At 48.1% G+C, this 11,534-nt stretch overlaps 1 protein-coding gene across 1 annotated transcript in view; it reads left to right on the top strand.

Moving 5' to 3' along the window:
- Positions 1-11,075, top strand: part of EMSY (EMSY transcriptional repressor, BRCA2 interacting) — a 40,845-nt gene extending 29,770 nt beyond the window's left edge. Inside the window, exons 14-20 of the mRNA XM_029286576.1 lie at positions 1,202-1,358; positions 2,448-2,603; positions 4,808-4,867; positions 6,327-6,481; positions 7,639-8,169; positions 9,140-9,619; positions 10,884-11,075. Coding sequence (XP_029142409.1) covers positions 1,202-1,358; positions 2,448-2,603; positions 4,808-4,867; positions 6,327-6,481; positions 7,639-8,169; positions 9,140-9,619; positions 10,884-11,075 — 1,731 coding nt within the window. The remainder of the gene's footprint in view (positions 1-1,201; positions 1,359-2,447; positions 2,604-4,807; positions 4,868-6,326; positions 6,482-7,638; positions 8,170-9,139; positions 9,620-10,883) is intronic.
- The last annotated feature ends 459 nt before the right edge of the window (positions 11,076-11,534 follow it).

The following is an 11,534-nucleotide window of genomic DNA, read 5'->3' as shown; positions in this document are numbered from 1 at the left end:
GCCGGGAGCCGATGTACAATTTTGTGGTGGCCATCTATGCTGAAACGCATTCAGTCTTAGCTCCACAAGGCCATCTAGAAACAGCGAGGAACCAACCCCTGCCGTGTCGGTCCCGCCCCCTGGGTGCATGCTGGGGAGGGGTCACCCTTTGTGAGGAAGGAAGAAATGGACCATGCCTTGGTGTTTGCCCCGGTCCCACCCCCTTCTGCCAGAGACCCCCAGATCTGTCCCACTCCTGCCCAGGCCCCCACAGGCACTCTTGACACGAACAACGTAGAGCTGGCCATGCCCACCCAGTAGGCCACACCCACTCCATCCATGCCCACCCAGTAGACCACACCCACCCTGGCCGCACCCATCTGCCCCCCCCCCCGAGGGCAACCGCAATGCTGATGCGGCCCTCAATGAAATTGAGTTTGATATCCCTGATCTAAGTCCAGAATGGAGTTGAGTGGAGTGGAATGGGGAGGGGAGGGGAGGGGAGTGGAGTGGAGTAGAGTAGAGTAGAGTAGAGTAGAGTAGAGTAGAGTAGAGTAGAGTAGAGTAGAGTAGAGTAGAGTAGAATATAGAAAAGGAATAGAATAGAATAGAATAGAATAGAAAAGGAATAGAAAAGGAATAGAAAAGGAATAGAAATAGGAATAGAATAGAATAAGAATAGAATAGAATAGAAAAGGAATAGAAAAGGAATAAGAATAGAATAGAATAGAATAGAAATAGAAAAGGAATAGAAATAGAAAAGGAATAGAAAAGGAATAGAAAAGGAATAGGAATAGGAATAGAATAGAATAGAAAATATAGAATGGAATAGGAATGGAATGGAATAGTAGAATAGAATAGAATAGAATAGAATAGAAAAGGAATAGAAAAGGAATAGAAATAGGAATAGAAATAGAAATAGAAAAGTAATAGAAAAGGAATAGAAAAGGAATAGGAATAGGAATAGGAATAGAATAGAATAGAATAGAATAGAATAGAATAGAATAGAATAGAATAGAATAGAATAGAATCTCTGGTGGACCAGCATCCTTGATAACAAGTTAATTTGGACTTTCTCCCATGTCCATATGTTAATATGGCCAGCCACAAGCATAACAGAAGGACATGGCTATGGCGACACCATCAAGGATGTTCTTGGGAAGAGAGAAGCTAACTTAGTTTGATGGGAACCTCCGTCCCTTTCTTTGTCTCAGATTCCCAGCCTGTGGTCCACGTCATTGCTTCCCGAAGCCAGGATTGGTCAGAACACGAAATCGCTGTGGATTCCAGTCCCACCATCATCTATCAAGATGTCTCGGGCGAATCTCACTCGGCAACGTCAACCATTAAAGCCTTGTTGGAACTCCAGCAGACAACAGGTGGATATCTAAAACCTTTAGTTTTTCCCCCAGTCGCTTTGCGGAAACTCTTTGGAACCTGTCCTTTCTGTGTTATTTCAAGAGCAGAAAGTTCTCAGGAGGACCTGGTTGGATTCACCTTGCAACTTCCCATCATTTTCTTGTTAGGTTTATCAGGAGAGCCCGTCAGCTTCAGTGTTAACTCTAGAACGTTGGGCAGATGCCTTCAAGTAATCATGGGAACGTTGGCAGGACAAGGAGATAACCCTCCAGTTTTGAGTAACGTCAAAGCATTGACTTGGACCCTAGAGGCCAAAGACTGGACTAAGATGAGCTTCAACAGGGCTAGTCTTATATCCCCAGTATCCCAAACCTACCAGGCAATCATCTAGTGCAGGACTTTTCAACCAATGGTACGGGTACCACCTGTGGTACATTGGCACCTGGCAGGTGGTACGTGACCATCCTAGAAAAGTGGTAGTGGGGGGGGGGGAATGAGCTGAAATGGTGGCAGCACCGCACAAGCCTGAGTGAGAGACGGCTGGAGCTGCAGGGCTGTCAGGGCTCAGCGGAAGCGCCAGGATCAGCGCCAGTCTCCAGCTGGAGTTCAGCACTGATCCTGGTGCTTCTGCTGAGCCCAGAAGAAGCGCCGATCAGCTGGAATGTTGCAGCATCTCCAGGGTCTTGTGATTTACACTCAGATGCTTGCCGACTGATTCGTATTTATGACGGTCACAGTGTCCCAGGGCCATGTGAAGTGACCAAAACCTGCTGCAACCACCCAGCAGACGGGGGGAATAAAAACCAAACACCCCCCCACCCCACCCCCGCTGCCAATCCTCAACAGAAATGCTCACAACAATGGAAGCCCTGCTTGAAACAAACCAAGACAGGCGTGTCCGTAGGGCGTGGGCCAAAATAATCAAGATGGCAGACCACAACGATACAGTTGGTGCTCCGCCCGTTTTTTTTTTTAGCTGCGCCGTAGCTGCCATCTTGACTTTGTGGAACACACCTTGCAGACAACCCTGTAGGCAATCAGCCCCCACCCCTCCCGCCCCCACCCCAGGCCTGTTGCTTCATCATCCCTTTTGCTTTTTGCCGCGACAGTCAAAGAGAAGTTGGAAACCAAGCCCCGGCAGGCCACCATCGACTTGAGCCAAATGGCCGTCCCCATCCAGATGACCCATGAGAAGCAGCATTCTCCCGACAGCCCCTCCATTGCCGTGGTGGAATCAGAGCTTGTGGCAGAATACATCACCACGGGTGAGTCCCTGCCGTGAGGTGCGTGTCATGTGTCTGATTAACGAAACACTTAAAAGAACTTTCAGGCATTTTTTTTTAACCTAAAAGCCTTTATTAAGGTTACAGAGATGTCAGTACGGCATGGTGGAAATGCTAAGATCTGATCTTCTCTTCCGTTGCACATAACATTCCAGGCATTTTTCCCTCCCCTATTTTGGGGTCATGATTCACATCTTCCAATTAACTTGGAAGATGTGATTCACTTCCGGTTCCTTTTTCCCCCAGGGCTTTCCTTATATTCTCCTCCCCTTTCCCTGTTGCCTGATTTAACTATAAAAATACCAGACAGTTCTGCATATTGTCAAAAGCAAGAATATACAGTATTTGCAGCGTTGACCGTGCGTGGGCGAGAGTGAAGAATGAGGAATGAAATAGGGGAGGATTTTATAAAAACAGGGTTGGCGGAAGGCAAAGGGAATAAATCTACTCAGGAATAGGTTTTGGCGGGGATAAGGGCACAATTGAAATACATTGTACATTGTTAGTTGTTATATGAGAAGAAATATAGGTAATAAAAATGATCCCCAGGGGGTGGATGGCCTGTAATATTTGTATTTTTTTAATTATTGTTTTGTATTGAGATTTATATGTGTTATGTTTGTATTATTTGTATTTGAATACAATTTAAAAAAAAAAGAGAGGGAGAGATAGAAGGCCCTCGCCGGGTTGTTTCTACGTAGTTTGCATGCAGGGAAGAAAGAAAGAGATTTACTAAGTATTTGCCCCTTTGGCTCCTGGTCCCAGAATCGCAGAGATTGGAGATGGGATGGAGAATAAAAAAATAAAGAATAAAGCTTTCTGAAGGGTTAAGGCAGGGGTAAGGCAACCTTGGCTCTTTTATGACTTATGGACTTCAACTCCCAGAATTCCTGAGCCAGCATGGGGGAACTATGGCCCCTTCATGACTGTGGACTTCAACTCCCAGAATTCCTCAGCCAGCATGGGGGAAACTTTGGCCCCTTCATGACTTGTGGACTTCAACTCCCAGAATTCCTGAGCCAGCATGGGGGAACTATGGCCCCTTCATGACTCGCGGACTTCCACTCCCAGAATTCCTGAGCCAGCATGGGGGAACTATGGCCCCTTCATGACTGTGGACTTCAACTCCCAGAATTCCTCAGCGAGCATGGGGGAAACTTTGGCCCCTTCATGACTTGCAGACTTCAACTCCCAGAATTCCTCAGCCAGCATGGGGGAACTATGGCCCCTTCATGACTCATGGATTTCAACTCCCAGAATTCCTGAGCCAGCATGGGGGAACTATGGCCCCTTCATGACTCATGGACTTCAACTCCCAGAATTCCTCAGCCAACATGGCTCAGCTTGGAAACCTCTCCCTTTCCCCTCAGCATGGCTGGCTCAGGAATTCTGGGAGCTGAAGTCCACAAGTCATAGAAGAGCCAAGGTTGCCTACTCCTGGGTTAAGGGAAGAGCGCCCTTTTTCTAGACTTCGATAAGCTATTGTATCAAAAAGCTTTGACTTTCAGACCCACCAAACCATCAGGAGGGGTCCGGTAGCCCCTTCATTAAACAAACAAACAAACTGAAAACAATTTGGAGGTATACGACAAATAATCCCTTCATTAAATAAACAAACAAAATAATTTCACGGTATATACTACAAATATATGCATGTTCCATTAAAATACGTGTACTGTACCCGATTTGAATACGGAGATGAATTTCAGTTTAACTCATTTTTTTTTCATATGCCTATTAGCAAATCCACTGTGAGATCATGACAGAGTTGGACATTCATGTCTTCATGATGGATTCTTAAGAGAGGCTCCATGTTTGCGGGGACAGTCTTGGTGGGGGGAAAAGTTAATTTTCCAGCTTTGCCCTTAGGACGACGACGCTGACCAGCGGGAGTTAGGTCAATTCAGTTAACTAGGTTTTTTTTGCCTTTGCCTGTTTCCTGATGACCTAGTGATGATAGATATCAGCCAGCCAGCAGCAGCTCCATTTTTTAAAGTCTCATCCCTCTGGCATGAGGTCAAAGTCATATTCTTTTCCATCTTCTTTGAATCTCTACAGACAATTCAAACCAAGGGATGGGAGCAAATGGATGGATTTACTATACAGCAGCCAGGTGACCCTGATTCGGGTTGAGAGTTGCAATGCTTGCTTCCTCTCTTAACTCTAATCCTTTTGTCAATCTGCAGACTCTGGAAGGATTCACTGTGTTCCTTCGCATTCAGAGGAATATCTTCAGAACCACATTGGTTAGATATTTTATTTTTATGGTACAGACAAGAGGGACTAAGGGGATGTGGGGGGTTGGGTTGGATTGAATTGAATTGGGATGGGTTGACTTAAGTTGGATTGGATTGGGTTCAGTTGGTTGGGTTGAATTGGGATGGATTGAATTGAATCGGGTTGGGTTGGGATGGGTTAATTGGGTTGGGTTGGATTGAGTTGAGATGGGTTGGGATGGGTTACGTTGGGTTGGGATGTGATGTGGTTGAGTTGACTTGGGTTGGCTTGGGTTGGATGGGATTGAGTTGGGTTGGGATGGGTTACGTTAGGTTGGGTAGGGTTGAGATGGGATAGTTGAGTTGACTTGGGTGGGGATGGGTTAAGTTAGGTTGGGATGGGATGGGATGGTTGAGTTGACTTGGATGGACTTGGGTTGGATTGAGTTGGGTTGAGATGGGATATGTTAGGTTGGGTTGGGTTGGGATGGTTGAGTTGACTTGGGTGGACTTGGGTTGAGTTGGATTGGGTTGGGATGTGTTAAGTTAGGTTGGGTTGGGCTGGTTGAGTTGAATTGGGTTGGATTGGATTGGATTGAGTTGGGTTAGGATGAGTTAAGTTAGGTTGGATTAGGTGGGTTGGATTGGATTGGGTTGGGTTGGTTGAGTTGACTTGGATGGACTTGGGTTGGATTGAGTTGGGTTGAGATGGGATACGTTAGGTTGGGTTGGGTTGGGATGGGATGGTTGAGTTGACTTGGGTGGACTTGGGTTGAGTTGGATTGGGTTGGGATGTGTTAAGTTAGGTTGGGTTGGGCTGGTTGAGTTGAATTGGGTTGGATTGGATTGAATTGAGTTGGGTTAGGATGAGTTAAGTTAGGTTGGATTAGGTGGGTTGGATTGGATTGGGTTGGGTTGGTTGAGTTGACTTGAGTTGGGTTGGCAAAAATGCTGATATTGGCAACTCTAGGAGGCAGGCTCACTCATGCATTGTCTGAAGGATCTCAGTGATAGCGTTGTCTGTTGCTTCCAACAGTTGCCACTGACACTTGGGAGAATTTTATGATAACCAGAAAGTTGCAGTCATTTTTTCCCCTTCTGTGCCAGGATGGATAACATGGCTTGAAATTGGCCCGATATAATGAACTATAAGAGAGCCAGGTTGGTCTTGTGCCTTAATCAAGACACCAATTGGTTCTCTTACAGTATATTATACTGTCTTACTTAAACACACAAACACACATACTGTCCCTTTCATCCACACTGTCTTTGATTCATAGCCATCCAGTTAAGCAGGTAACTTTATGGCTGCAGGTTTCAACCTTGACCACTTGAAGATGAGTGGACTTCAACTCCCAGACATCCCCAGACAGCATGAATTCTGGGAGTTGAAGTCCACCCACCTCAGTGTGGTCAAGGTTGAGAAACACTGCTTGAGGGTGTCCCTTGGTGAGTGACCTCTGACGGCCTTTTCCTTCTATCCTTCCAGTGACCCACCGGTCCCAGTCCCACCAACCCTCCTCCGAGGCCCAGCGGACCTTGCTTCAACATGTAGCCCAATCCCAGACGGCGACACAGACCTCGGTCGTGGTGAAGTCCATCCCCACCTCTTCTGCAGGCGCCATCACGCACTTCATGCAGCAGGTGGGCTCTGCTCTATGGCGGGGTGACCGGCTTGCGAGCCTTGGGCTGAGTCCACTCTGTGGGGAGCTTCATGAAATTGGAAAGTGATTGTTAGTCAACGGGGACACGGATGTCCAGCTTATTTTTCACATGGGTCTGGCCACATAGTACCACCTTCTCTGAGCAGGTAGTCCTCAACGTACAACCACAGTTGAGCCCAACAATTTTGTTGCTGAGCGAGACACTTGCAGAGAATAGACTCACTCCCTTCTAGCATTGATGATGTTAGCTAGTAGGGTGATGAAATGTCTGCAAAAAAAGCAATCAAGCTCAGAGAGCACCAAGGATCCCACAGTCCTCCTCCTCCTCCTCCTCCATCTCCATCCTCCTCCATCTCCCTCCTCCATCCCACAAACCCCACTCCCTTCTAGCACTGATGATGTTACCTAGTTGGGTGATGAAACGTCTGCAAGAAAACAACCAAACTCAGAGCACCAAGGATCCCACACTCCTCCTCCTCCTCCATCTCCATCCTCCTCCATCTCCCTCCTCCTCCTCCTTCCTCCATCCCAAAAACCCCACTCCCTTCTAGCACTGATGATGTTATCTAGTTGGGTGATGAAACGTCTGCAAGAAAGCAACCCATCTCAGAGAACATCAAGGTCGCCACAGTTCTCCTCCTCCATCCTCCATCCCACAGACCCCACTCCCTTCTAGCACTGATGATGTTACCTAGTTGGGTGATGAAACGTCTGTAAGAAGGCAACCAAGCTCAGAGAGCATCAAGGACCCCACAGTTCTTCTTCTCCTCCTCCTCCTCCTCCTCCTCCTCCTCCTCCTCCTCCTCCATCATCCTCCATCCCACAAACCCCCTTCCCTTCTAGCACTGATGACGTTACCTAGTCAGGTCACGAAACGTCCGTAAGAAAACAACCCCGCTCAGAGAGCACCAAGGATCTCTCAAACAGATCTCCTTTCTTTTATGAGGTTCGGGCAAGGGGTTCCCCACCTAAACCTTCCATTATATTCATTCGTTCCCCTCCCCACCCCCCAGCAGTGGGGTCGTGGGGCATGCTGGCGAAAGATGATGCGGGTGGTACCTGAGCCCCTTCTAGGGGACACCCCCCCCCCCAGGATGGTTCGGAGCCTTCCTTTGATGGGTGCCTTCTCCCTTGCAGGCCTTGAGCAGCCACACGGCTTTCACCAAGCACAGCGAGCAGCTGGTCGCCGAGGAGGGGGAGGTGGAGGACACCCTGGACCCCCAGACGGGACTCTTCTACCGGTCGGCCCTGACCCACGTGCAGAAGCAGCAGAGGTTCAGCCAGCCCCAGCTGGAGCAGACCCAACTCCAGGTCAAGACCTTGCAGTCCTTCCAGGCCAAGCAGAAGCAGACCATCCACCTGCAAACGGAGCAGCTGGCCGCCAAGCTGCCCCAGCTGCCCCAGCTCTCCATCCGGCACCAGAAGCTAGTGCCTCTCCAGCAGGATTTGGCCTCCGCCAAGCTGGACTCCCAGCAGGCCGGCCCCCGCGAGCGGCAACTGCCCACCTTGGTCGCCCAGCCCCAACAGACGGTGGTTCAGGTGCTGGCGGTCAAGACCGCCCAGCAGCTGCCCAAGCTTCAGCAGGCCCCCACGGCCCAGAAGATCTACGTCCAGCCCCAGAGCCAGCTGCAGCTCTCTGGAGCGCCCGAGAAGCAGCCCACGGGCCAGGTGAGAGACAGCAGAGGGCAGGCAGGGGGACGGGGGCCCAGCCCAGGACTGGCCTGGCCCTCGAGTCCTGCCTTGGCTTCTTTGGAAGGCAACAAGGGTGTGTGTGTGTGTGTGTGTGTATGTGAAGGAGGCCAACGCTGACTACTGTTAACCCACAGCGCCTGTTCTCCAAGGCTTTTCCTTCTGGTGTGGGGTGGAATAGAACACAATAGAATATAGAATATAGAATAGAATAGAATAGAATAGAATAGAATAGAATAGAATAGAATAGAGAATAAATAGAATAGAGAATAGAATAGAATAGAATAGAATAGAATAGAATAGAATAGAATAGAATAGAATAGAATAGAGAATAAATAGAATAGAGAATAGAATAGAATAGAAAATAGAATAGAATAGAAAATAGAATAGAATAGAAAATAGAATAGAAGAGAATAGAAGAGAATAGAGTAGAATAGTATAACAACGTTGGAAGGCACCTTGGAGGTCTTCTAGTCCAGCCCCCTGCTCAAGCAGGAGATCCTATACCATTTCTGACAAATAGTTGTCCAGTCTGTTCTTAAAAACTTCCAGTGATAGAGAAGGGCAGGAGAAAGGGAGGGAGGGAGAGAGGGAAGGAAGGGAGGGAGGGAGGGCAGAATGACAGAGTTGGAAGGGGCCTTGGAGGTCTTCTAGGTTTCCTTCCTCAGGCTGGAAACCCTATTCCATTTCGGACAAATGGCTGTCCAGTCTCTTCTTAAAAACCTCCAGTGTTGGAGCATTCACCGCTTCTGGAGGCAGGTAGTTCCACTGGTTAATTGTTCTGACTGTCAGGAAGTTTCTCCTTAGTTCTAGGTTGCGTCTCTCCTTGATGAGTTTCCACCCGTTGCTTCTTGTCCTGCCTTCAGGCGCTTTGGAGAATAGCTTGACCCCCCCTCCTCCTTAATTTACCCCGCCTGTGACTATGTGCAATCCCTCTTTCATGTTTCAGGTGCACCAGCCCATAATCACCCAAGGATCTTCTGTTACCAAGATCACCTTCGAAGGGCATCAGCCCCCCACGGTCTCCAAGGTGACCCCTCCCCTCCCGCCCCTCTTCCCCAGCCAGGTGGCTTCCAAGTCAGCGATGGCGGACATTTTGAAGATGTCCATGATGGAGGCCCAGATCGAGCCCAGCGCCGGAGGAGACGCGGCGGCGCACAAGACCTGCCCTCCGGCCCACCCTCCCGGCGTGGCCGAAGCGACCCCCCTCTCCGTGCTGAAGGCAGCCCCGGGAGGGGCGCCCACCCTGGGAGCGGCGTCCGTGTTGCAGCAGGTGAAAACCTTGGACTCGCACTCGGGCCCTCTCGGCACGGGGCTGCCTCTGCAGGAGAGGAAGCCGAACCCCCCAGCTCCCGCCAGCCAGTTCATCCGCATCCAGAACGTTGGTCCCCCAAAAGCCGAGGAATTGGCGGCCGAAATCCTGATCCAGGTAAGGCAGGACCACGAGGCTACCTTTGGCTACCGAGCGTTCAGCCGATCGGATGCTCTTTTCGTTTGTTTTTTTATTTTAATTTTGTTTTATTTATGTGCACATATCCCGCCTGTATTATTTTGACAAATAGCTCAAGGTGGCAGACGTAGACCGTACCCCATCCTGTAAGTTTGGGTTGGGCTGAGAGAGAGGGATTGGTCCAAAGTCGTGGACCCACCCCGTGGTCGCGTGATCCAAATTCAGACGCTGGGCAACTGACTCACATTTATGACGGTCGCAGCGTCCCCGGGGTCACGTAATCCCCTTTTGCGACCTTTCTGACAAGCTAAGTCAATGGGGGAAGCCAGGTTCCCATAACAAGCTTATTACTAACTTCACAACCGCAGTGATTCACTTAACAACCATAGGAAGGTCGCAAAAACGGGGCAAAATTCACTTAACAACTGTCTCACTTAGCCACAGAAATTTTTTGCTTCAGTTGTGGTCGTATGTTGAGGACTGCCTGTATTCCCCTCTATCAAAATTCCTAGTCCCCTCAGTTGTTCATTGTACGGTTTAGCTGATGGAATGGAATGGATAAGGAATAGAATGGAACGGAATAGAACAGAAAATATGGAATAGAAAACATGGAATGGAATGGAATAAATATAATAGAAGGATAGGATAGGATAGGATAGGATAGGATAGGATAGGATAGGATAGGATAGGATAGGATAGAAAATATGGAATGGAATAAGAATAGAAAGAGAAGAGGAAGAGAATATATAGAAAATAGAATAAGAATAGAGTAGAGTAGAATAGAATATAAAATAAAATAGAACAGAAAATATATAGAATAGAATGGAAAATAGAATAGAATAGAAAATATAGAGAATAGACTAGAATAGAATAGAATAGAATATATGAGGATGGTGATGGGAATAGAATAGACTAGAATAGATGAATAGAATAGAATAGAATAGAATAGAATAGAATAGAATAGAATAGAATAGAATAGAATGGAATAGAATGGAATAGAATAGCATAGAACAGAACAGAACAGAACAGAATAGAATAGAAGCTGGAAGGGACCTTGGAGGTCATCTAGTCCAACCCCCTGCTCAGGCAGGAAACCCTATACCATTCCAGACAAACGGCTGTCCAGTCTCTCCTTAAAAACTTCCAGTGTTGCATCATTCACAGCTTCTGGAGGCAGGCAGTTCCTTATCTGGAGTCTCCCTTTGCCCAAAGACCCCCTAACGCGTTTTCTCCCCTCTTCCAGACGATCCCGCAGTATTCGGTCGCCTGCCATTCCACCTCCAACGTGGTGGTCGAACCCAGCGGTCTTCTGGAGATGAACAACTTCACCAGTCAACGCCTGGACGAGGAAGATACCGTCATGGAGCAGGACATGGACAGCAGCAACGAAGACGGGACGGAGCCCAGCCCGATGCAGACTTCAGAACAGACCTAATGCATTTTGGAAACTGGTGTGTGTGTGTGCACATTTAAGGCAACCGCCGAGGGCCTCGGCCGTCGGTGTCCGGGAAGCTCTTAATATCAGTCGTAAGAAGCACTTTGCCTCTCCGAGGTCTTTGCGCAGGCTGACCGCCATCTTGTTAAAAAAAAAAAAAAAGACGACAGTATTGGCGAGACCAGGATCGCGAAACGGTTTGGGCGAGCGAGGCCTCACGTCCGGTCCGGGGAACCCCGACGACAGTGGAATGTATTTTCGTTGGACGCGAGAAAGCAAAGAGACATGCAGTGATATTTTTATTTTATTTTATTTTTATTATTATTATTTTTTTCCTCTCCATTATGGTATATTGAAGTTTCGTTTGCTACGACGTTCTGGATTTTCTATTGAAATATTGTGGCGGTTTTGGGGGGGCGGTTGTTTTGTGTGTGTGTGTTTTTTTTTAACGCCACCAAA

Source organism: Protobothrops mucrosquamatus, unplaced genomic scaffold (assembly GCF_001527695.2).
Source record: "Protobothrops mucrosquamatus isolate PMUCROS unplaced genomic scaffold, P.Mucros_1.0 scaffold4132, whole genome shotgun sequence".
Classification (NCBI taxonomy): Eukaryota; Metazoa; Chordata; class Lepidosauria; order Squamata; family Viperidae; genus Protobothrops; species Protobothrops mucrosquamatus.
Note: the sequence above shows the minus strand (reverse complement) of the source record. Positions and strands in the feature narration are given on the sequence as shown.